Below are 22384 nucleotides of genomic sequence, written 5' to 3'. Positions count from 1 at the left end.
CCCCATTACAACAGGAACAATTGACACTCCCCTTATTCAAATCTGCTACTACAGACAAAGTTGCTAAACTCCTTTCTAATGCCCCCCTAACCACCTTCCCCCTGGAACCTATTCCTTCTCAAACACTACGGTCACCCTCTGACTCTATCCTACAGTGTCTAACTCACATCTTCAATCTCTCCCTCACCTCTGGCATTTTCCCCAATGCTGTAAAACATGCACTGGTCACCCCCATCCTTAAAAAGTCATCCCTGGACCCTACCAATCTTAACAACCTACGACCTAACTCCTTGCTCCCCTTTTCCTCTAAACTCCTTGAATGCCTGGTTTACAACCAACTGAGTGACCACCTCATTAAGAATAACCTTCTTGATCCCCTTCAATCTGGATTTCACCCTCAACACTCCACAGAAACTGCCCTACTAAAACTCACAACTGACCTACTAACTGCAAAAACCAACAGACACTATTCCGTACTCCTACTTCTGGACCTTTCAGCTGCCTTTAACATGGTTAACCACCCTCTCTTCCTCAAAAAACTTTACTTCCTTGGTCTCCGTGACTGTGCTCTTCAGCGGCTCTCATCCTACCTATCCCAACGCACCTTCAGTGTCACTTACATTTCTACTTCCTCCACTCCTCTTCCCTTCTCCGTCTGGGTCCCCCAAGGTTCTGTTCTTGGATCTCTTTTATTTTCAATCTACACCTCTTCCCTGGGTCAGCTGATAGCCTCTCATGGCTTTCAATATCATTTCTACGCTGATGAAATACAAATCTATCTCTCCACCCCTCAACTCACTCCATCAGTCTCCTCATGCATCACTAACTTACTAACAGACATATCTGTATGGATGTCACACCACTTCCTCAAACTCAACTTGTCCAAAACCAAACTTATAATATTTTCTCCCCCACGTGCCTCTTCCCCTGACTTATCTGTCAGGAGCAATGGCACAACCATCCACCTATCCCTACATGTCAGCGTGCTAGGTGTTATCCTGGACTCTGACTCTCCTTTCGGCCCCATATCCAATCGCTTTCCAAAGCTTGCGGCCTCAACCTCCACAATATCTCTAAACTAGGTCCCTTTCTAACCAATGAAACCACAAAGCTCCTAATTCACTCCCTGGTTATCTCTCGCCTTGATTACTGCAATTCCCTCCTCATTGGCTTACCTTTAAATAGACTATCCCCCCATTCAGTTGATCATGAATGCTGCTGCCAGGCTCATCCACCTTACAAACCGCACAGTGTCTGCTGCCCCTCTCTGCCAATCCCTCCATTGGCTGCCACTTGCCCAACAAATTAAATTCAAAATACTAACAATAAGTTTCAAAGACATCCACAACTCTGCCCCCAGCTACATCAATAGCCTAGTCTCAAAATACCAACCTAATCACCCACTTCCTCCCAAGACCTCCTGCTCTCTAGCTCCCTCATCACCTCCTCCCATATACGCCTCCAGGACTTCTCCCGAGCCTCGCCCATACTCTGGAATTTGCTATCCCAATCTGTCAAACTGTCTCCAAATTGATCCACCTTTAGGCGATCCCTGAAAACTTTTCTCTTCAGAGAAGCCTATCCTACCTCCATCTAACAACTGCACTATTTTCTCCATTAGCTCAACCCCCACAGCTATTACTCTTTTGTATAACTTAACCCTACCTCCTAGATTGTAAGCTCTAACGAGCAGGGCTCTCTGATTCCCCCTGTATTGAATTATATTGTAATTGTACTGTCTGCCCTAATGTTGTAAAGGGCTGTGTAAACTGTTGGTGCTATATAAATCCTGTATTTTAACCCTTTCATGACTAAGCCTATTTTTGACATTTGGTGTTTACAAGTTAAAATCCATATTTTTTGCTAGAAAATTACTTGGAACCCCCAAACATATATATATATATTTTTTTTAGCAGAGACTCTAGAGAATAAAACGGCGATTGTTGCAATATTTTATGTCACACAGTATTTGCGCAGCGGTGTTGTAAACGCAACTTTTTGCGAAAAGGGACACTTTCATTAATTTAAAAAAAACTAAACAATAAAATTAGCCCAATTTTTTTGCATAATGTGAAAGATAATGTTACGCCGAGTAAATAGATACCAAACATGTCACACTTTATAATTGCACGCACTCGTGGAATGACAACAAACTACGGTACCTAAAAATCTCAATAGGCGACGCTTTAAAAAAAAATCCGGTTACCAGGTTAGATCGCGGCGATACCTCAGATGTGTGATTTGAACACCGTTTACATATGCGGACGTGACTTCCGTATGCATTTTCTTTGCTGCGCGAGCTCGCTGCAACGGCATTTTTTATTTTTTTTCTTATTTATTTTATTTATTTTAAAATTAATAAATTGTTTTAAAAAAAAAAATGTGATCAATTTTATTGCTGTCACAAGGAATGTAAACATCCCTTGTGACCGTAATAGGTGGTGACAGGTACTCTTTATGGAGGGATCGGGGGTCTAAAAGACCCCCGATCCCTCCTTTACACTTCAAAGTATTCAGATCGCTGTTTTCGGCGATTCTGAATACTGTATATATTTTTAAATCCGGCGCCATTGGCAGCAGAGTAAACCGGAAGTGACGTCATGACGTTGCTTCTGTGTTTACAATTAGGAAACTGGAATGAAGCCACCTATGGCTTCATTCCAGTCCCTCCCTAGCCGCCAGAAGCGGCAGATTGTGCATCGGAGCTCCCGATTGAACGGGATCCCCGGTAAGAGTGGCGGGAGGCGGTGGGAGAGGGGGGCGTCCACTCCCGCTCCTCCAGTATAACAGCCGAGCGGCTTTTAGTCGCATCGGTTGTTATGGCTGGAAAGCCAATTGCCCGCTCTGAAAAACGGTACCAGGATGATGCCTGCAGGTGCGGGCATCATCCTGGTATAACCCCCGGAAGCCGAGTACGCTCGGCGGCAAGGGGATAATAATAATAATAATATGATTTTTTTTAAATATACCAATAAAATACGAAAAAAGGCAAAAAATAAATTTTTTATTTTAATTTTAACATTTTCACGCCATTTTTTCTTATTGTGTAAACCTCAAATAACAACAAAATAACTTGCCTACTAGGCCCTACTTGTAACTAAAATATCAGTTTTTGATGGTCTGACCCTTTAACCTCCCTAGCGGTAATCCCGAGTCTGGCTCGGGTTGGGATTTTCATTACAATAGCGGTAACCCCGAGCCAGACTCGGGTTTGCACCGCTCGATGCAGGGGAGGACATAGGAATCGTTACTCACCTTGTCCCCTGGATCCAGCGATGTCCGCCGCGCTATGTGATCGAGCCGTCCTGCGCTCGATTCACAGTGCCGAATGCCGCCGAGCTCCGTTCCCTGCGACATTACAACGCACGGGAGCGGAGAACGGCGGCAAATTCAAAAAAGTAAAAACACACAAAACACACACAGCACTACAGATTACAGTGCTGTAGTAAAAAATACACACCCCCTTTGTCCCTAGTGGTTTGTGCAGTGCCCTGCATGCACTTTTATATTATAAATACTGTTTTTTACTGCTTGGAATTTGGAGATTGCCCATAGCAACCAAAACATGTCCCTTTTTCAGTTTTTTTTGGATTTGATTACATTATTGAATAATTTTTATTATTCTTTATTATATTATAAACTTTATCATACCCGGGATGTCCGCTAGACTCTGGTTTGAAGAGATTTCAGAGCGTTATTCCTAAGAATTACAGGACTACAAAATAAAAGCCAGATTTCCATGCAAAATAATTGTACCGCTTTCAGCACCTTATTCCAGACTGAATCATACCGCCAGGGAGGTTAATAATCCACAGGAGGTTGACAAGGCTTTTCACAAGAAAATAACTGAACTGCAACATTAAACTCATGTCAAGCAGGTAAACAATGCCCTAGGACTAATGCTAGAAAAATAGTATCTGTGTCACACAACAATGTCATCACTTATGGCAATATGTCATATTTCTAAAGCAGCAAACTGCACAAAGTGTTCTTTGGAACAATTCAGGGATGTGTTTTTTAGACAACTTAAGCTAACTATGATAAGTAAATGAGAGTTGTCAAATGCCATGTCTGACCTAAACCCAGAACTTTCCATCCTAACATAAACTTGGCAGATATATTCAATCCATTTTCAAAAATACTTGTGCATGATGTCAGGCTTGAAAGAGCACGATAGTCATAAACATTTTTATTAAAATCATGTTTTCAATTACTACTGATCACCACTTAGCTTTCTTTAAAATACAAACAAGATCATACATCTTTGTTTTACAGACAATCATCATGCCAGTATCCTTTACATTTCATATTATCAAGAAATCCTAGATTTTACCACCCACGAAAGAAAAATGTGCCTTCAAACCCTTGGCAAAATTTGCCAGACAGTACAGTCCACTTAAAAATATACATAGTCAACCCATTTCGGGGAAATACAATAATACAGTTGAAATGAATTCCTTCTGTCACTCAGTACACAGCTTAATTTTGCTATGTAGCACTGTCATGAAAGGAGACGCAGCTCTTTCCAGCTCTGCACTTAGCAACACCAGAACTGAGAGCTCAGACTATTTAGGTCTAGACATCAAAGCAGTACTATATTTATCAAATCGTGTAATCCTTTTGTGCCTACTGATCTGTACAGTGATTACAGAAACACACTTTTAAAAGGATTCATTATGTATAATATGAGACAGTTGACAGCTCTTTTTTTTTTTAGCTGTTAAGGAACTAAATACTACTGTAAGCCTCATTTATACATGATACACATAAAATCATATAAACTTGTATAATCATATAATCAGCCCCAAGTCCAATCGTCAAAAGTTTGTAGAATTCACCTCCGTAACATCTCTAAAATTTGTCCCTTTTAAACAAATGAAACCACCAAGCTCCTCATTCACTCCCTTGTTATCTCTCATCTTGACTATTGCAACTCCCTTCTCATTAGCTTGCCTCTCCATAGGCTGTCCCCTATTCAATCTATCATGAATGCTGCTACCAGACTTATCCACCTTACCAACCACTCAGTGTCTGCCAACCCTCTCCTTCAATCCCTACACTGGCTCCCACTCACCCAGCAAATTAAATTCAAAATACTAACCACAACATACAAAGCCATTCACAACTCTACCCCAAGCTACATCACCAATCTTGTATCCAAATATCACCCAAATCGTCCTCTCCGCTCTTCTCAACACCTCCTACTCTCAAACTTTCTTGTCTCCTCCTCCCATGCTCATCTCCTCATCTCCAGGATTTCTCCAGGGCCTCTCCCATCCTCTAGAACTCGCTACCTCCACCGGTTCGGCTATCCCCTATTTTTGCTACCTTCAGACGATCCCTGAAAAATCATCTCTTCAGGAAAGCCTATCAAATCTCCAACTAATCTTCTACCACTTCCATCAGCTCATTCCCCACAGTTACAACCTTTTGTACCACCTGTCCCACCCTATTAGATTGTAAGCTCTTCTGAGCAGGGCCCTCTTAATCCCCTTGTATTTAATTGCATTATAACTGTATTGTATCCTTTTTATACTGTAAAGCGCTGCGTAAACTATTGGTGTTATATAAATCCTGTATAATAATAATCATAATAATAATAATAATAATAAGCTCTAGATTGTAAGCTCTAACAAGCAGGGCCCTCTGATTCCCCCTGTATTGAATTGTATTGAATTATATTGTAATGTCTGCCCCAATGTTGTAAAGAGCTGCGTAAACTGTTGGCGCTATATAAATCCCGTATAATAATAATAATAATAATCATACAACCAGGCTTTTCTCTGGGTATATTGCTGTATTTAGTGTAATGGGCAACACAGTGGCTTTGTGGTTGCAGTACTGGGATCCCTGATTCAAATACCTGTCAGGACACTATATGCATGGAGTTTACATGTTGCTTCTGTGCTTGCATGGGTTTCCTCAGGGTAATCCAATTTCCTCCGTCACGCTAAAGACATGCTGGTAGGTTATTTGGCTTCTGTTTAAATTGACCCTAGTATGTATGCACGCTTATATATGCATGTGATAGGAACTTTAGATTGTAAGCTCCTTGGAAACAAGTAATTATGTGAATTTACAGCATGTAAAAGTGCTGTGTCAATTGTCAGTGCTAAATAAATACCTGAAATAAATAACTAAATGGCACTTATGGGTCATGCTTAGGGAAAGAAGGTCACCTAACCCTAAAATTTACAAATCAGTCACAATTCAGTAACATGTACATAGCAGTACAATCACTAGTACTGCATAAACACAATCAGATGGTGTTAAGCGTGTGTAGCACAACTAGGTGAGGAGTACAAAAACAAGTGTGTCTTGCCTACAGTCAAACATGGTGGTGGGAGTGTCATGATCTGGGGCTGCATGAGTTTTGCTGGCACTGGGGAGCTATAGTTCATTGAGGGAACCATAAATGCCAACATGTATTGTGACATATTGAAGCAGAGCATGATCCCCTCCCTTCTGAGACTGGGCTGCAGGGCAGTATTCCAACATGATAACGACCCCAAACATACCTGGAAAATAATGGTGGCCACACGAAATATTGACATTTTGGTCCCAATTTGGACATTTTCATTTGGTGTACTCACTTTTGTTGCTAGTAGTTTAGACATTAATGGCTGTGTGTTGAGTTATTTTGAGGGGACAACTAATTTACACTGTTATACAAGCTGTACACTCACTACTTTACATTGTAGCAAAGTGTAATTTCCTCAGTGTTGTCACATGAAAAGATATAATAAAATATTTACAAAAATGTGAGGGGTGTACTCATTTTTGTGAGATACTGTATATACTCAGCACCTGTGACTTTTACCTATGTGCATTATTTAACACAATTTGTAGTAGTAGAAGGCTGGTCAGTGTGAGGGAAAATGGAGGGGGGGGGGGGGGTCCCTGGCATAAGCAGGGGAGGGAGAAATGCCCTGGCATTAGTGGTTCCTGGGAGGAAAAATGGCCCATATTGGTGGTCAGTGAGGGGAAAAAAGCATTACTGCATTAATACCTGTGGTCAGGAAAATGCATGGGGTTGGTGGTTAATGGGAGGATAAATCCTTTTATCATCAGGGTCCTTTTGAAGAAGAATGGCCCAACATCAGTGGACAGTAGGAAGAAGATTGTCTTGATAAATGTGAACAAATCAGATAACTGTAAAATCTAAACATCCCCCAAGAACATGGGAATCGTATGCCAATGTAACAGGAGCATTTAATCAATGTAATAGGAATTTTTACATTGAACACAAAGTGAGAGGGACATTTACATTGACCACCAAAGTAATGGGAACATTTACGCTGATCACTAAGGTAATAGGGACATTTATTATTATTATTATTATACACGATTTATATAGCGCCAACAGTTTATGCAGTGCTTTACAATGTAGAGGGGGGACAGCACAATTACAGTACAGTTCAATACAGAAGGTACAGGAGGGCCCTGTTCGTAGAGCTTACATTGTAAAGGGAGAGAGTGGTGGTACAAAAGGTAATAGATGCAGGGAATGATTTGATGGGGGTGGCTCGGGGACAGTTGTTAGGTGGGTGGGGGATAGGCTTCCCTGAATAAGTGTGTTTTCAGGGATCTCTTAGCCCTTGTACACACGGTCGGAGATTCCGACAACCAGATCCGTCGGATTTTGTCCGGCGGATTTTATCCGAAACTGTTGCATACACACGGTCGGACAAAGTTGTCGGAAAATCCGACATGATGACTTTTTTCGTTACGACGGGACTACGTTCACGCTAGTAGCCAATAGCTTTGGTGTAGGAATTCTCTACACTTGATCGGAGTATGTCCAATCGGACACATTCCGTCGGAATCTCTAACCGTGTGTACAAGGGCTTAAAGGTGGACAGGATAGGGGCTGATTGGAAACCAAAATATATTTACATGTCTTTGGTGGATAGATAAAGAGAGACACCACACTGCAACAAATCATTACTTATATACCTGAATGAATTGTTAAAAGACAAAAGAAACACCATTGTTTCCCAGCTGAGATGAGCCATTATCAAACAATGTCTTACAAGAAAATTATGGATGATGTTTACCCAGCTGGACACTTCTAAGAATTGTAAATTAGACAAGAGTTAATAGATATAGGGCTTGTCTACTTAAAATCCTAAACTATGTAGGGATCCAAATACATCACCTATAATCTATGGACATTCTATAATGAATAACATAATGTGCCTAATATGCCTAAAAGGAATTATTACATTTTGGTTACATGTTTAGGGCAATTGTTTATTGAAAATCATACCATCTATGCAGATATCTAATGGAACCCATTGTTTAGACTCTAGGAATTGTTTATACAGCTACAATTTTTCTAAATATTTAGAGAGTCTGTACAAAGTTAATTTCAAAAATTTCTGAGAGACAGAATCCTGTCTATTCAGTGATATTTTAAAATACATATGTTTATAAGTCATTATATTACAATATATATTTTATTCCAGGTCATAAATACAATTATGACTTTAGTGTCTACTGACCCAATGATTATTCTGTCGTGAGGTAAAAATATAATATTTTGATGTAGAACAAATTAGAATTAAGAATTAATCATTGTTATGAAAGACATATAAGTCATGACTACATCAGCATAAAAAATATACATATAGCATGTGTTGTTCCAAGATAAATAAGTATTCATAGGATATACAAGAATGATACATATATCCATATAGATAATCATTTTATGTGATATTGATTAATCAAAATTATACTGAGTGTATTGTATATTGTACCAGTTACCAGAGTCCATGAATAATATAGATATATATTCATCAGCACCAATATACAAACAGATACACATTATGAAAATAGAACATATTATTTAACAGCTAGTTCAGAACACGTTATTCTGCCCTCAGACATGTCCAGTGGTTGAAGACAGGGCTGGACTGGGACAGAAATTTGGCCCTGGACTTCATCCAGACCGGCCCCCTTACATCAGAGTGTCCCCATCAGCAGCCCCCTTACATCAGAGTGTCCCCATCAGCAGCCCCCTTACATCAGAGTCCCATCAGCAGCCCCCTTACATCAGAGTCCCATCAGCAGCCCCCTTACATCAGAGTGTCCCCATCAGCAGCCCCCTTACATCAGAGTGTCCCCATCAGCAGCCGCCTCACATCAGATTGTCCCCATCAGCAGCCCTCTCACATCAGAGTGTCCCCATCAGCAGCCCCCTTACATCAGAGTGTCCCCATCAGCAGCTCCCTTAAATCAGAGTGTCCCCATCAGCAGCCCCCTTACATCAGAGTCCCATCAGCAGCCCCCTTACATCAGAGTCCTATCACCAGCCCCTTACATCAGAGTCCTATCAGCAGCCCCCTTACATCAGAGTATCCTCCCCCCATGTGTACTCACAGTTCTGAAGGCAGCTTCTCTTCTTCCTCTGTCCAGTCATGTGATAACAAGTGATAGGGGAGAGAGGAAGGAAGGGCGGACAGCTGTCAATCTCCCCCTGCAGGCTGGAGAGAGCATAACGCCTAATGCTCTCTCCAGCATATGACGGAAGCTTCTCCTCCTGACAGGAGTGAAATCGTGATCACTCACTGTCAGAGAGGAGTGGCTCCAGGACTGCACCTGAATGGCCCATTGAGCCATAGGCCCACTGGGAATCTCCCGGTAGTCCCAATGGCCAGTACATGCCTGGTTGAAGGTGATATTATCTGAATTCACATTAGATTTTTTTCCAACCAATGGAAAAGAAGTCATACCTTTTGGGCTGAGATTATTATAATTTGTATGATTCTATTGTCCAAAAAATGGTATTTAGAAGCAGATGCCATGAGAGGACACTCAATCACTGACTCAATCACACACTGACTCAGACAAGCAAGCAGACACTCATGAAGTTTCCTGCACACTTTATACTTTGGAACCCGGAGGTCGCAAGAAGTAATTCCTCTTTAAGAGTAGCCATCTTGAAAGCCACGGTAGCCATTCTAAAAACTCTGGTAACAAGCAATTCAGACCAGAAGCTGATTTGGAATGGGCAATTACAGGTGATACTCGAAAAATTTGAATATCTTGCAAAAGTTAATTTATTTCACTAATGCAACTTAAAAGGTGAAACTAATATATGAGATAGACTCATTACATGCAACGCGAGATAGTTCAAGCCATGATTTGTCATAATTGTGATGATTATGGCTTGCAGCTCATGAAAACCCCAAAAGAATGTTGTGAAAAGGTGCAAAATTCTAGGCTCAAAATGTCCAACTCTAATCAGCTAATTAAGCCATAACACCTGCAAAGCATTCCTGAGCCTTTAAATGGTCCCTCAGTCTGGTTCAGTAGAAATCACAATCATGGGAAAGACTGCTGACCTGACAGTTGTGCAGAAAACCAGGTAACTGCAAAAGAATTTGGATTTTATCAAAATGATGTATCAAAGCACGTTAATAGAAAGTTACGCTATCCTTCCACGACGATGGTGAGATGAAAAATCTAGGAAATAGGGAGAAGCTAATAGAGATGCCGCGGCTTTCATATGACACATGTAAGTGCAAACTCTTCTTTTATTATACTGCACCATGGGAGTTTTTATCTTCTGTCATTGAGCAATAATAGAGCATCAGTGACTGTTACGGATACCTATTGGTCTTGGGGAGACTGTTAATTCTCTGTGTTGAGCAAGACTGTTATCAGCAGTCACAGCTTTTTGGTAAGCAAGCTACCTCACATTTGGATGCTGACCTGAACATATGTGTGATTTTTGGGTGTCACAACTCATCTATTTTTTTTGTAAACCAATATATATAAAACTATTTTGTATGATTACATGTCTGGGGAATAAATTTCATATTTTTAGACTGTGGTCATATTTGAGTGATCCTGTATCTTAAAAATATTATCGTTTAAAAATGATTCAATCACAAATACCATGCAGGGAAATTATCCTCATAAGCACGACAACACTGATCACCAGTGTAACAGGGACATTTTCACTGACCCTCAAAGTAAGTAAGCCATGGCCATGGCAATATCTGGTCAATGATATCAGCACTATCCATTTCCCTTCCCTTAGTTGATGAGGGAGCTGTCATTCAGTGAGTAGTAGCATCATGACTGGACATGTACACTGTGTCCATTAGTTTTTTGCTCTCAGAAAGTTGATGGGTGCAGGGAGGCCACCCTTAAGCGTGTGCTATGTATTTTGGGGAACTTTTGGAGGGGTCTTTGCGCTATTTTTTTTTTTTAAAGAGTCCAGAAGAGAAATTACATTTACTGGCAATTTGAAACACATTTTTACATTTTTAGGCAAGTTTACGACACCCCTGGGCTTGTTATTTAAAGAAATTGGGCATTTTTAATGTTACACTTTAATCCTTTTAAAAAATAACTGTTCATGGCTAAGTGAAACTTTCAAAGATATTTTTTTTATGTTCTGGTATATGGGGTTGGGGTTCAGCATCTGAACTTTTCTGAAGTTTGCCAAACCCTGTTCGAACCAAAGTTCAAACAGTTTGACTCACCCCTAATGTAAACTAATTGTTTACTATTCCAAGCATGTGCTCATTTTCTTTAGTAAACTTTCATGAATCATTCTCTTAGTACCAAGTGATCGTAAACGTATCCTTAATACATCTTAAGGGTTTTAGAGTAAACATCAAACATCAACATCTATGTTGTTGATTGGCTGTTTCGCTCAAACACATTTTAAGTACAATTATTGAAGTCTAGCTTGAAGAATTTTAAAAACATTATTTTGCACTCCTTCCAAGATTAATATAATATCTGTTTGTATTAAAAAAGGAAATGCCAGGAACTCTTAGTTAAAAAAAATACATTTTACTACACTGAACCCAGCATTATAATATAAATGTTAAAAGTTCTTATTACAATTCCTGCAGCAAAATCCTTTGTCTCTGTAACCAAAGACCCAGCACTGCTGTAATATTTATTCCACATGTTCACTGCTATCTGAGCTGTAGAAACAGCTGGCCCAGTAAAAATGAAATAATTAAAAACACAATCACCACTCAAACAGCCTTCAAATGCTTGAAAACATGAATAAAAAAGTAAACTTACTTAGAATATCTAAACAAATGGGATTCTGAGCTGAAAGATAAATGTAACATTGGTGTTTTTATTTCACACTATATACAATGCAAAGCTACTACTTGTACGTATATGTATGCTGGGCTATGTTTATTGTTTTTATGTCAGTGCAATCTTTTAAAAAATGTAGAACATTTTTTACAGTATTAGGCTAGTGTGACATTTATGTATTTTTGGGGGAAATCTCCATGATGAGCCTGTGAGGAGCTGAAGTGGAGAAAATCAGAGGGTGCACACCCTGTTTGATTCTGAAGCTTGGAGGAGGATACGCTGTGAGGCCTGGCCTAGCTCAAAAATCAATTCGGGATCTTCTGCTGTTTGAGCCCAAATTAACCCCTTCACGCTATAGCCGAGGCCTTAAATACTGGGAGGGCATCCATGTACGTCCTCCCGTGTATGAGCTGTCTGCGTGCCCCCTGGGGGCATGTGCAGCACCAGAGAGTCTATGAGAATTGGCTGATCACAAATCGGAGTAAGGGGGCCGATCCCGACCCCTTACCACGTGATCAGCTGTCAGCAAAAGACACCTGATCATGTGATATAAACAGACCATAATTGGCTTTTTTTTCTTAATGCTGACAGCGCTAGAAGAAAAAAAACCCTGATCACCGGCATTTGTCAGAGGGACATTGGTCCCGAACAGAGAGCCACAGCCGCCACATTTGTGCCCACCTGTGCCACCTGCCAGTGCAAAGCAGTGCCACCTAACAGTGCCCACCAGTGCCACCTATCAATGCCCACCAGTGCCACCTATCAGTGCTGATCAATAATGCCAATCAGTGCCCATCAGTGCCTCATCATCAGTGCTGCCTATCAGTGCCCATCAGTGCCACCTATCAGTGCCACCTATTAGTGCTTTTCAGTGGCCCCGATCAGTGCCGCCCATCAGTGCCACCTATCAGAAGCTCCCCATTATCTCCATTTGTCAGTTTATTATTTAACTTTCTCTCTTAGAATCAAAGAAGATTATTTGGAAAGTAGGACATTCTTTTGTTTTCTGAGCCCACAAGAGAGCAATGCAAACAATCGATACAGTGAATTTATCTCTGGATATTTATTATTATAATTTATTACAGGTACCTATATAGCACTGTCAAATTAAGCAGCTCTTCACATATATATTGTACATTCTCATCCTTGCCCTTAAGGCGCTTACAATGTAAGGTCCCTAACTCCCATACATATACATGTTAGGGCCAATTTAGACAGGAGCCAAATAATCTATCAAGGTGCCTTTGGAGTGTGGGAGCAAACTGGAGTACCCAGAAGAAACCCACGCAGGCACAGGGAGAACAGGCAAACTCCAGGAAGGTAGTGTTATGATTGGAATTTGAACCAGCTATGCTGACACTTTGTGTGTGTACAAGTGGTTTTTCATGGGGATGTTTGTTACCTTTTATCTACTCTGCTATGAATACTTGGCCCTTTCCTGATGTTGTTGTTTTGCATGCAGATGGCAATGATGTGGGTTATTTTTGAAAAGTTTTCATTTATTTGCAGAATGCAACAAGATTTACTTCCTTTACTTCAACAATTTTCTTTCTGTAGTTTTAGTCTTGGATACTCCCTAATTTATTACAATATCAGTATTCAACTTCACTATTCGACATTTTTTAACAAAAAATTGAAAACTTCAACTGGGTTGTGCTAGCTCTAAAAGGCCATACACATTGGCTGAATATTGGGTGGCAATGGCTGGTTCAATGGCAACTAGCGAACATTAGGCCCATGTGTACTACAGCAGGTCAAACAATTGCTGAGAGTACTGATTGATGTGTTCTGGCAGCGGGGGGAGGGTTGCTGCGGGTGCTCAATGAGGGAAATCGCTGTACTAACATCGGATAGTGCCGAGTTCTTCATGGTTTTTTTGTTCAGCCCGCTGAGTTGAATGAAAAGAAAAACTATTAGGGCTTGTTTACACTTGCTTCAAAACATGGCATTGGACACACTGGTTTAAAGCTCTCTGAACACCAATCAAAGCACATGTCACTAAATAAAATGGTTAGCATACAGTCCTGTTACCATGTTGTGTTTGCTTTGCTTCACTTCTCTTCAAGAATTATACCCCATATCGCTTCAGTGGTGCTTCAAAGCGTTTTATTCAGCTTTAGCTTTGCTTTGTTTTGGATGTATTGCAGGTATGAGATATCATCATGCACACATGGCTTCTGCCAAGCTTTATTAAAGCTTCAAAAAAGCACCACAGAATCATTGCAGAAGCCTTAAAAACACACTGAAAAAGCATGTGGAAACGATATGCACTTTAATGTGTGTTGAAGTCAAAGCAAGTGTACCAAAGTGTGTACCACCTGTGGGTGGCTCTGCCTTTCGTCATGTAATTCTGAATAGTATACTTCCTGGTTTGCATGGCCCATTTATCTGATGTCGGGTTGGATATTTTTTATGTTCATCTTAAAAAAATATAGAATTAGCTGTAAGGAGGGTGGGGTGGGGCCAGGCTTTATATAATCCTGTCTTCACTATGTGAGTGAACAATTGATTGTGGACTGTACTTTACTGTTAGTTTTAGGCCTTGGGCCTAAATGGACTTTAATTTTTTTTTTTTTTATTACGCAAAGCTTCCACCATATATTATGGTTGACTTTATTAATAAAGTTGCTCTATAGATATTTTTTTCTTGCTTAAATGGTAAATGTGCTTGTGAAATTTGAGAATAGAAATAATGAGAATGTGGTTGTCATTGGGGCAGGAAAGTAGGCACAGCAATAAAAACATTGAAAGTTATTTTAACCCTTTTTTAAGAAACTGGTTTGTATTTGTCATTATTGGAGAGAATTCCCATCACTTTCTGTCATTACAGTAATGAAGGACCATGACAGCAGTTCTATTTTTTTTTCCTGCTCTGTCCAAAACAGAATAAAAGTTTGGGTTGTAGATGTGCTTTCAATGTTTTTCAACATTAGGGGGAGTGAATAAACGTATATATTAACCTTTTCCAACCAGGGTGCCTAGGCTGGGTTCTTCAGGGTTGCCTTGGCAACATGCCTAAAAATTAACCCAAGTTGCCCAAAAATTGTGTACAAGACAGATTTTTTTGTTACACAATGCTAGAGGTTTTCATTGTGCAACATTAAAGCCTTGGGCAATGTGCAGGCCAGCCACCAGTGTTCTAACAACTGCTAATATCATTGGCTGATAAGGAGGACATCAGGGCTGGCTTAGCCTTTCCTTCTCTGGGCTGGCTGCTCAGCTGTCGGCTAATTGCCAGCTCTCATCTTTCTCCGCAGTTACCAGCTGTTCCTGATCATGCTTGTCTGATTCATGGTTTCTGACACATCAGGAACCTGCACAGCATCCTTGTTTGACCCCTCCTGCCCCTCTCAGTCAGCACTGGGGTCATGTTTGCTTTGTGGGGGAGAGCAAAATGAGGAAGAAGAAATGTTGGAATACTAGTCAGTAATAGTGCGCAAAATTGGATTTGCTTTGGGAGAATAAATCACTTTTAATGTTGGGTGTCCCAAGTGTATGGATGCTGCTTCTGTAAGATTGTGCAGAATTTTGAAAGGTGCCTTGACTGGTATAGACGGTTACCTGATCAGTATTCACACTCTCCCTTCATTAAGCATATACATTATTTTCTGTGTCAACCACATGACTGTTAATGTCAGCTTTTCTTGGGTTTCATTGCTGAAAATAGCAGTCTTTGTGGTAAACAACAGTTGTCATAGATTAGAAAATAAAGCCTTTAGACTAAGGGCTAGTACGCTCATGCACAATAAAGCAACCGGCGATTGTATGATTAGTTAAAGTGATCTGGTCAGTTCCACAGCCACTCGATCACTCATTACAGGAGTGAGACAGGCAGCCCCCCCCCCTTCTTCTGCCACCACCAGCAGTTGTTTTCCTGGGCTCTCTCATTCTTCCGGAGAGTCCAGGACCATGGTAAATGGTGGCAATAGCAAGCTACAGAGAAGATTATGTATCCATTCCCTGGTCTCCTCTGTGACTAATAGAGCCAGAAGCGACCCAGATTTCACCACTACCGCCAGGCAAACAGCTAATCAAGCATGACCTGTCTAATAGAGCCCTGATGTTTTCATATAGAGTACTTGTCACCTGCCCAAAGCTATTACTTAGAGGGCTTGTTGTGATACAAAATAAAGCTAAATGAAAAAAAAACAAAAAAAAACATTTCAATAAAATAAATATATTTAAATACAAACAAGTGCACGTTCTGCTAGGTCCTATATGCTTTAAAATGATCCCCTGTGAAAAATCCAGGTACCATAGTTTGTCACCATTTACAGGAGGGCACTATTTTGAGTCTTGACATGTTTATTATCTATTGACTCAATACAACATCATGTTTTATATTTTACCTAAAATTTCGTATTATATCTTGTTTGTTTCCACTATTCATTTTAGGGTATTTTTACCTGAAAATGTAAGTTTAATATACAGCTGCGCCAATATTATGTGACATAAAAAATTGCAACAGCCACCATTTTATTTTCCAAATGCTGATTTTCATATGTGTGTGAAAAATTTGAAAGAAATATGCCCCAACAGCAAGTGGTTAGAAACTAGAAAAAGAAAGTATATATATATATATATATATATATATATATATATATATATATATATATATATATAAAATATTTTTTTTGCACAATTGTTAGCATATAATAAAAACAGAGTAGGGTCAGTATATCAAATAAAAACCTTATATGACATTGAAAAAATATAAAAAACGATTTAGGTATGCAACTTTGCCATAGAGCTATTGTCGAGGTAACCAAAATGTGCAAAGTTTGCCTATTTGGTCTTAGCATGTAGCCATTTATGACCTCTGGTCATGAAAGGGTTAACGATTGGTATCATAAATGTTAACTAATCTGCCAGTGAGTACCAATTACATTTTCTAGGTTCCTGGGGAGTCTATTTGTCACTGTTCCCCTATAACAGGAATTAAGAATGCATTTTTCATGTTTCCACTATACCAGCAGTAAAAATTATTATACACTGCACTAATATTATATATTACCAGTAAATAGTGCCACCAGTCCAAATGATATTGGTAGCAGTAAACCATACATGAAAACAGGACACTAAAGATCAATCTAAGCAGATTTTTTATTCAGCATTGCGGCAAATGAACACATAATTCACTGCAGGAGGGCTTTCTACAGCAAGTCCATAGCATTAAACAAAGAAAACATCTGCTCATCCGAGCTACTAACTGAGTTCAGTTCCCGAATAATAGGGTGCCCACTAATGGGTTACCCAAAACAGACAGGCAGCACATGTACATTTTTTAGTGTTCTGTTAGCACTCAGCCTTTTCACCCATCAGCAGAGTCCCACAGCAGATAGAAGGAGAGAGAGAACCCTGAGCAACGGTCAGCTTACATATTTAAAGATCTTTGGGCAGCTCAGCTAAGACTAATTAATGAAGACTGGCTACCAAGCAAGATGTGGACCTAGAAATTGAGTCTTTATCCCACCCAAAGTTTAACAAAGCTTCAAGGCTCCAGAAATCAGAACATACTTAAGATTCTGAGAAAACATAAAGCCTGAGGCTCCGTTCACACCAAGGAGTTCCGGATCATGGGCGGAATCGGCGCAATTCTGCCCCGTGATTCTGAATCATTGCAAAACACAGGACACGCTTGCAATCCCTGTTTCTTTCAATAGCACGCGAGATTTTGCTATGATTGTCGCCCGTGAGTAGGGTGCCATTGAAAGTAATGAGGATTGCAAGTGTGTCCCGCGTTCTGTTGCAATTCGTAAAAATTCTGACGATTTCACCTGCGGAATGCCATGGTGTGAACGGAGCCTGAAGCCCCTCACAATGTGTATGTATGAAACCTAGGTGACCTAAACACACGTCTACAATTCTGCTAACCAGTGCAATATTTTTTATCATTAACCTACTAAACTTTATGAATAAACATTATTCATTAAGCTATAACTATTGTTATTTGCCATAATGATTGTATTTTCAACAGTGGCATACAATAAGAACAGAAAATAACAGTAAAGTAGCTGAAGAAAACTACTATGGCAAAGAGCACATACTTTCTATTTTAGTAAGCTGAGTCCATATTTGTTCATTTTGGCTTCCAGGGATTGTCAATAGATATTTCACCAAACTGCTTTTTAGAGGCAACAGCAATTGCACTTGGCCTTCAATATCTGGAATTTTTAATGCTTGTTCCATGGCCCACCACCAGCTGCAGAATGCTAATATTCAGACTTGGGAACTTTACAAGCTTCAATTGGAGAGTGAAGAAATAAAAACTGTAAGCCAGGGTTCCTGGTATACTAGAACTGCCAAATGTCACTGGCAGAACTACTGTGGGCCTAAGCCAGTCCTGCAAGGAGGAGCATTAAAGGGCTCTGCATACTATTAGATGTCATAAATTCATCACAGAAAAGTAAAAATAACTGGGCATAGCATGATTGTGGCATCATGCTATCCTTGGAGATGTATAATCTAATATATAGGATGCTATCCTCCAAAGACACTGTTGGCTTTCATACCCTTTATGTTTAGTATGGTTTCAGGATGTAGTATGTGGGGAACATTCCCATAGCTCTAAATCTAATACTGACATGAAGAGTTTAGCCCAAATAGTACTCCTGCAGCTGTAAGAGAGTTTCATGACAGTTGTGTTATGTATAGGGATAACAAGTATGCCAAGACTCTTTATCAGCCCCATTGTTGAGGCCAAGATTCATGGCAATAACAGAAAACATGGCAGACACAACAACCCAATCTTTATTTATTGCCATTCAGATTAAGATTAAGGTAAACTAATTTGTCAGATAACATCCATCTCACACATGCATACACACACATATATATAGTACATGCATATTAATGTACACATGCACAAATATACAAACATAATGAAGCACCAAAATTGAGTCAAATGGGTCAAAATAAAATGGATTTTTCCATTGTATTATGCACTGGGTAACATAATGAGAATGGTATTTGTAATCTTTTTTCTGGTTATGATAAAGACGCAGGCCTGGATTCCTGGATTCCTGGTTATAGCAAATATACAGAACTCTACAAATGTATGTAAAATAGAGACTATGGGGGAAATTTACTAAAACTGGAGCTGTCAGACTCTGGTGCAGCTGTACATGGTAGCCAATCAGCTTATAACTTCCGCTTCTTCAATTAAACTTTGACAATAAATCCTGGAAGCGGATTGGTTTCTATGCAGAGCTGCATCAGATTTTGCACGGTCCAATTTGAGTAAATCTCTCTCTATATATATTTAGTAGACTAGGGCCTCGAAGATGACATAAACTGAATGAACATAGGTGCCTCTGCACTGCAGCCAGTTTTAGCCATCTTTTATAAAAAATAAAGTAAGCAGCGCACATCTTAACACCGATAAATGAAAATATGCTGTATATGGGCTGAAACTTTGTGAATGGTAATACAGAGATTCATCCAATATGGTATGCTCATTCGTTGGTTTAAGTGCACATTTATCATGTTATTATTTTCTGGCCTACCTTCTGCAGAACTTTGCTAATAGAACATACCTACAACTCTATTCTTATTACAAAAGTGCTAGGGAAACAATTGTATCAAAATGACATATTTTAAAATTATGTGGCTGAAGGTGTATATGGGCCTGATTGAGTTTTATTGCCGACTGTTCTTTGTGCAATACTATTGCATTGTCTTATGTAATAAACCCACACGAGGTTGTTACTAACAAGCATACAATACATAGCATACAGTGTTTGCTATCAGTGCTGCCAGGTAACATAAAATCATATATTCCAACATACCTGTAAAGTGCCTTTTGGAATTTTGTATGTATTTTCTATATTCCCATTTTCTTTACCTTTCGCTGTAAAAAAAATATTTTTTTTTTACTAAAAATCAGTGATAGCACTAATAAAAATTAAATTCTCACATCTGTTAAAAAAATGCAATTCTCAAATATAATTCTCAGATTATTTCCCAAGATAATTTATTTCATGGATGACTATTGTTTTGACAGTTCCTCCTTTGTACACATTCCAATCATGAATGTAAACAGTGTATTGCATGTATTTTCTAGCAGACTATATGAAAAAGTGTAAGGTTCTGGACCAAATTTTTGGGTTGTTAAATAAATGGTATGCGTAGTTAGTAATTAGTTAGTTGGATACGATGGTTATTAAGCATGTTATGTTATGTCTACACTGGGCTATATCTGCACAAGGAGTATTCTCATCTTGAATAATCCATTACACATGTAGAGATTGTCATACAGTAACACAGACTACGCATGCATAAACAGGTTCTTAGGAAATGGTGTCATATAGGAAGAACGGGTACACAATTTTTTTTTATATAATTTGCCCTCTGTTCATTCAGCAGACAACGGTGCTACATTGCTTTGAAACTCTTGCAAAATTCATTAAGTAATATTTGTATGTACAAGGAAAAGTTCAGATTAAGGATCTCTTATTTTGTTCTAATGAATTCCACTCCAGAGTATGACCAGCTTGAGACCTATGGGACTCAAGGCTGGTGTTTTTATTTATAAAATACTAATTGTGTTACCACTGGAAAGCCATAAAGGCTGCTTATTGAATTTAGAGGGCATTTGTGTAGACATAATCTGACTACCTATAGGCAGTAAATCGTCTGTATATTTATATCAGTACAGAAGGAAGATTGGAATAGAAGAGTTCGGTCTATTGCCATAGACATTGGATCATCATTAGACCCAGCAAAAAGGAGACTCATTATTGAGCTGCATGCCTTATTAGGATTATATATATATATATATATATATATATATATATATATATATATATATATATGAAAATGACAAGGTTGTAAATTTATCTTATATAAACAGTATGTGTAAAACAAAGCAGGAACGTTTCACCGTCAGTTCTCTTTATATAGTCCATGGGTTACGGAGTGTTACTTGGAGCAGGAATCAACTGCAGACATCACAGACCGTGTAAAATGTACTAACTCTGTTACTTGTCATAAGTCTCATCTCACTATTTGAAAGACTTATAGGTCTTTAAAAAATAAAACATCAGGTATGCACAGATGTGAAGCAGACAATGCAGTCAATATATGGCTCTATTTTCTGCCTACAAAGTTCACATTTGAGCCTCCACCACCTGCTAGGAAGAATAATAAAGCTATATTTTCATCATGTTAAGTCCAAATTTATAGTACAATCAAATATTAAATGGGACAAACTGATGCTACTTACGACTAGTCTTGTGATTTTGAGGTTTACTCCATATTTCATCATTTGAGTTATCTTTCACACAAAATTCATACGCAGTGTTTGGCTTTAGATTGTCGACTACAGTTTCAGTGGTAGGACAAAGCTGGAAATTCCAGTCCTTATTTTTTTCTCTGTAGCGAACTGTGTAAAATCTGTGTGGGAAAAAAAAATTTGCACAATTACACATGAATGCATAAGCAATAAATTCATAAAATGCATAATTTCATTTTCTCTTGTCAATGCTGTTGCTGTTAGTAAGATGTGAAATGATGAGTGAGTTTCTGATTCTTAAGATTTACAGAATAAAATGGTATTAAACCCCGAAACAACAATGTATTAAATTGCAGCTCACCAGTTCTTAGGCTTGATTCACACATATGCGACATAGGATCCAACTTATGAAGCTCCAAGACGTATGACATATGAAATTCAATGTTTCCCTATGAGGGCCATCTTAACTGATAGTACACAAGTCTGTTTGACTTTAGAAAAGGTTCCTGCACTACTTTGGTCTGACTTTGACACGACTTCAATGCAACAGAGTGTAAAAAGTCACTTCAAAGCCAAATCAAAGTGGGACTCCAAAATTGCACTAAAAGTCATGTAACTTTGGAATCAGGCTAGTGTGAACCAAGCCTTAGGTGTGATGGCTGCATTAGTTTTGTTTTTAAGCTTTTTTATTTCCAATGTTGACCCAACCAGTAAGTCTGTTGTTTTTCAACTCTCTTTAACAGACTAAGCTGTCCAAACAAAGTAGCAGTTAGATGGTTGAGGCAAACCATTTAACACTGGCAGGGGTTCTTATAATGGTCAGCTTTGTTCAACTAATTATCCATTTATGTAAAACCTTTATTCCAAGACTACAATTTTTGTCATTTTTTCTGTCAGCTTTCTATTAAGACATTTATATAAGTGCTCTATATAGTTAAGCCACTGTGTATATTGTGAGCTTTTGGAACCATTCACTTTTTTATTCGCTTAAGTTTTAGGAAGTTCTATTTAATTTGGGTCTAACATCTGTTAAAGTCAAGGAGAAAACAAAATTAATATGGAACTATGTGCAAAATAAAA

General features: G+C 39.0%; 1 protein-coding gene across 11 annotated transcripts in view; it reads right to left on the bottom strand.

The window, feature by feature from the left end:
* ABI3BP (ABI family member 3 binding protein) overlaps positions 1-22384 on the bottom strand; it is a 465661-nt gene that overhangs the window by 249354 nt on the left and 193923 nt on the right. For all 11 annotated transcript variants that reach the window (XM_077482512.1, XM_077482502.1, XM_077482506.1 and 8 more), the window contains exons 5-6: positions 21296-21465; positions 19860-19921 (exon numbers count right to left, since the gene is read on the bottom strand). In XM_077482512.1, coding sequence (XP_077338638.1) covers positions 19860-19921; positions 21296-21465 — 232 coding nt within the window. The remainder of the gene's footprint in view (positions 1-19859; positions 19922-21295; positions 21466-22384) is intronic.

The sequence above is a fragment of the Lithobates pipiens genome, unplaced genomic scaffold (genome assembly GCF_037356315.1).
Source record: "Lithobates pipiens isolate NorthernLeopardFrog02 unplaced genomic scaffold, aLitPip1_a1.2 Scaffold_16, whole genome shotgun sequence".
Lineage (NCBI taxonomy): Eukaryota > Metazoa > Chordata > Amphibia > Anura > Ranidae > Lithobates > Lithobates pipiens.
Note: the sequence above shows the minus strand (reverse complement) of the source record. Positions and strands in the feature narration are given on the sequence as shown.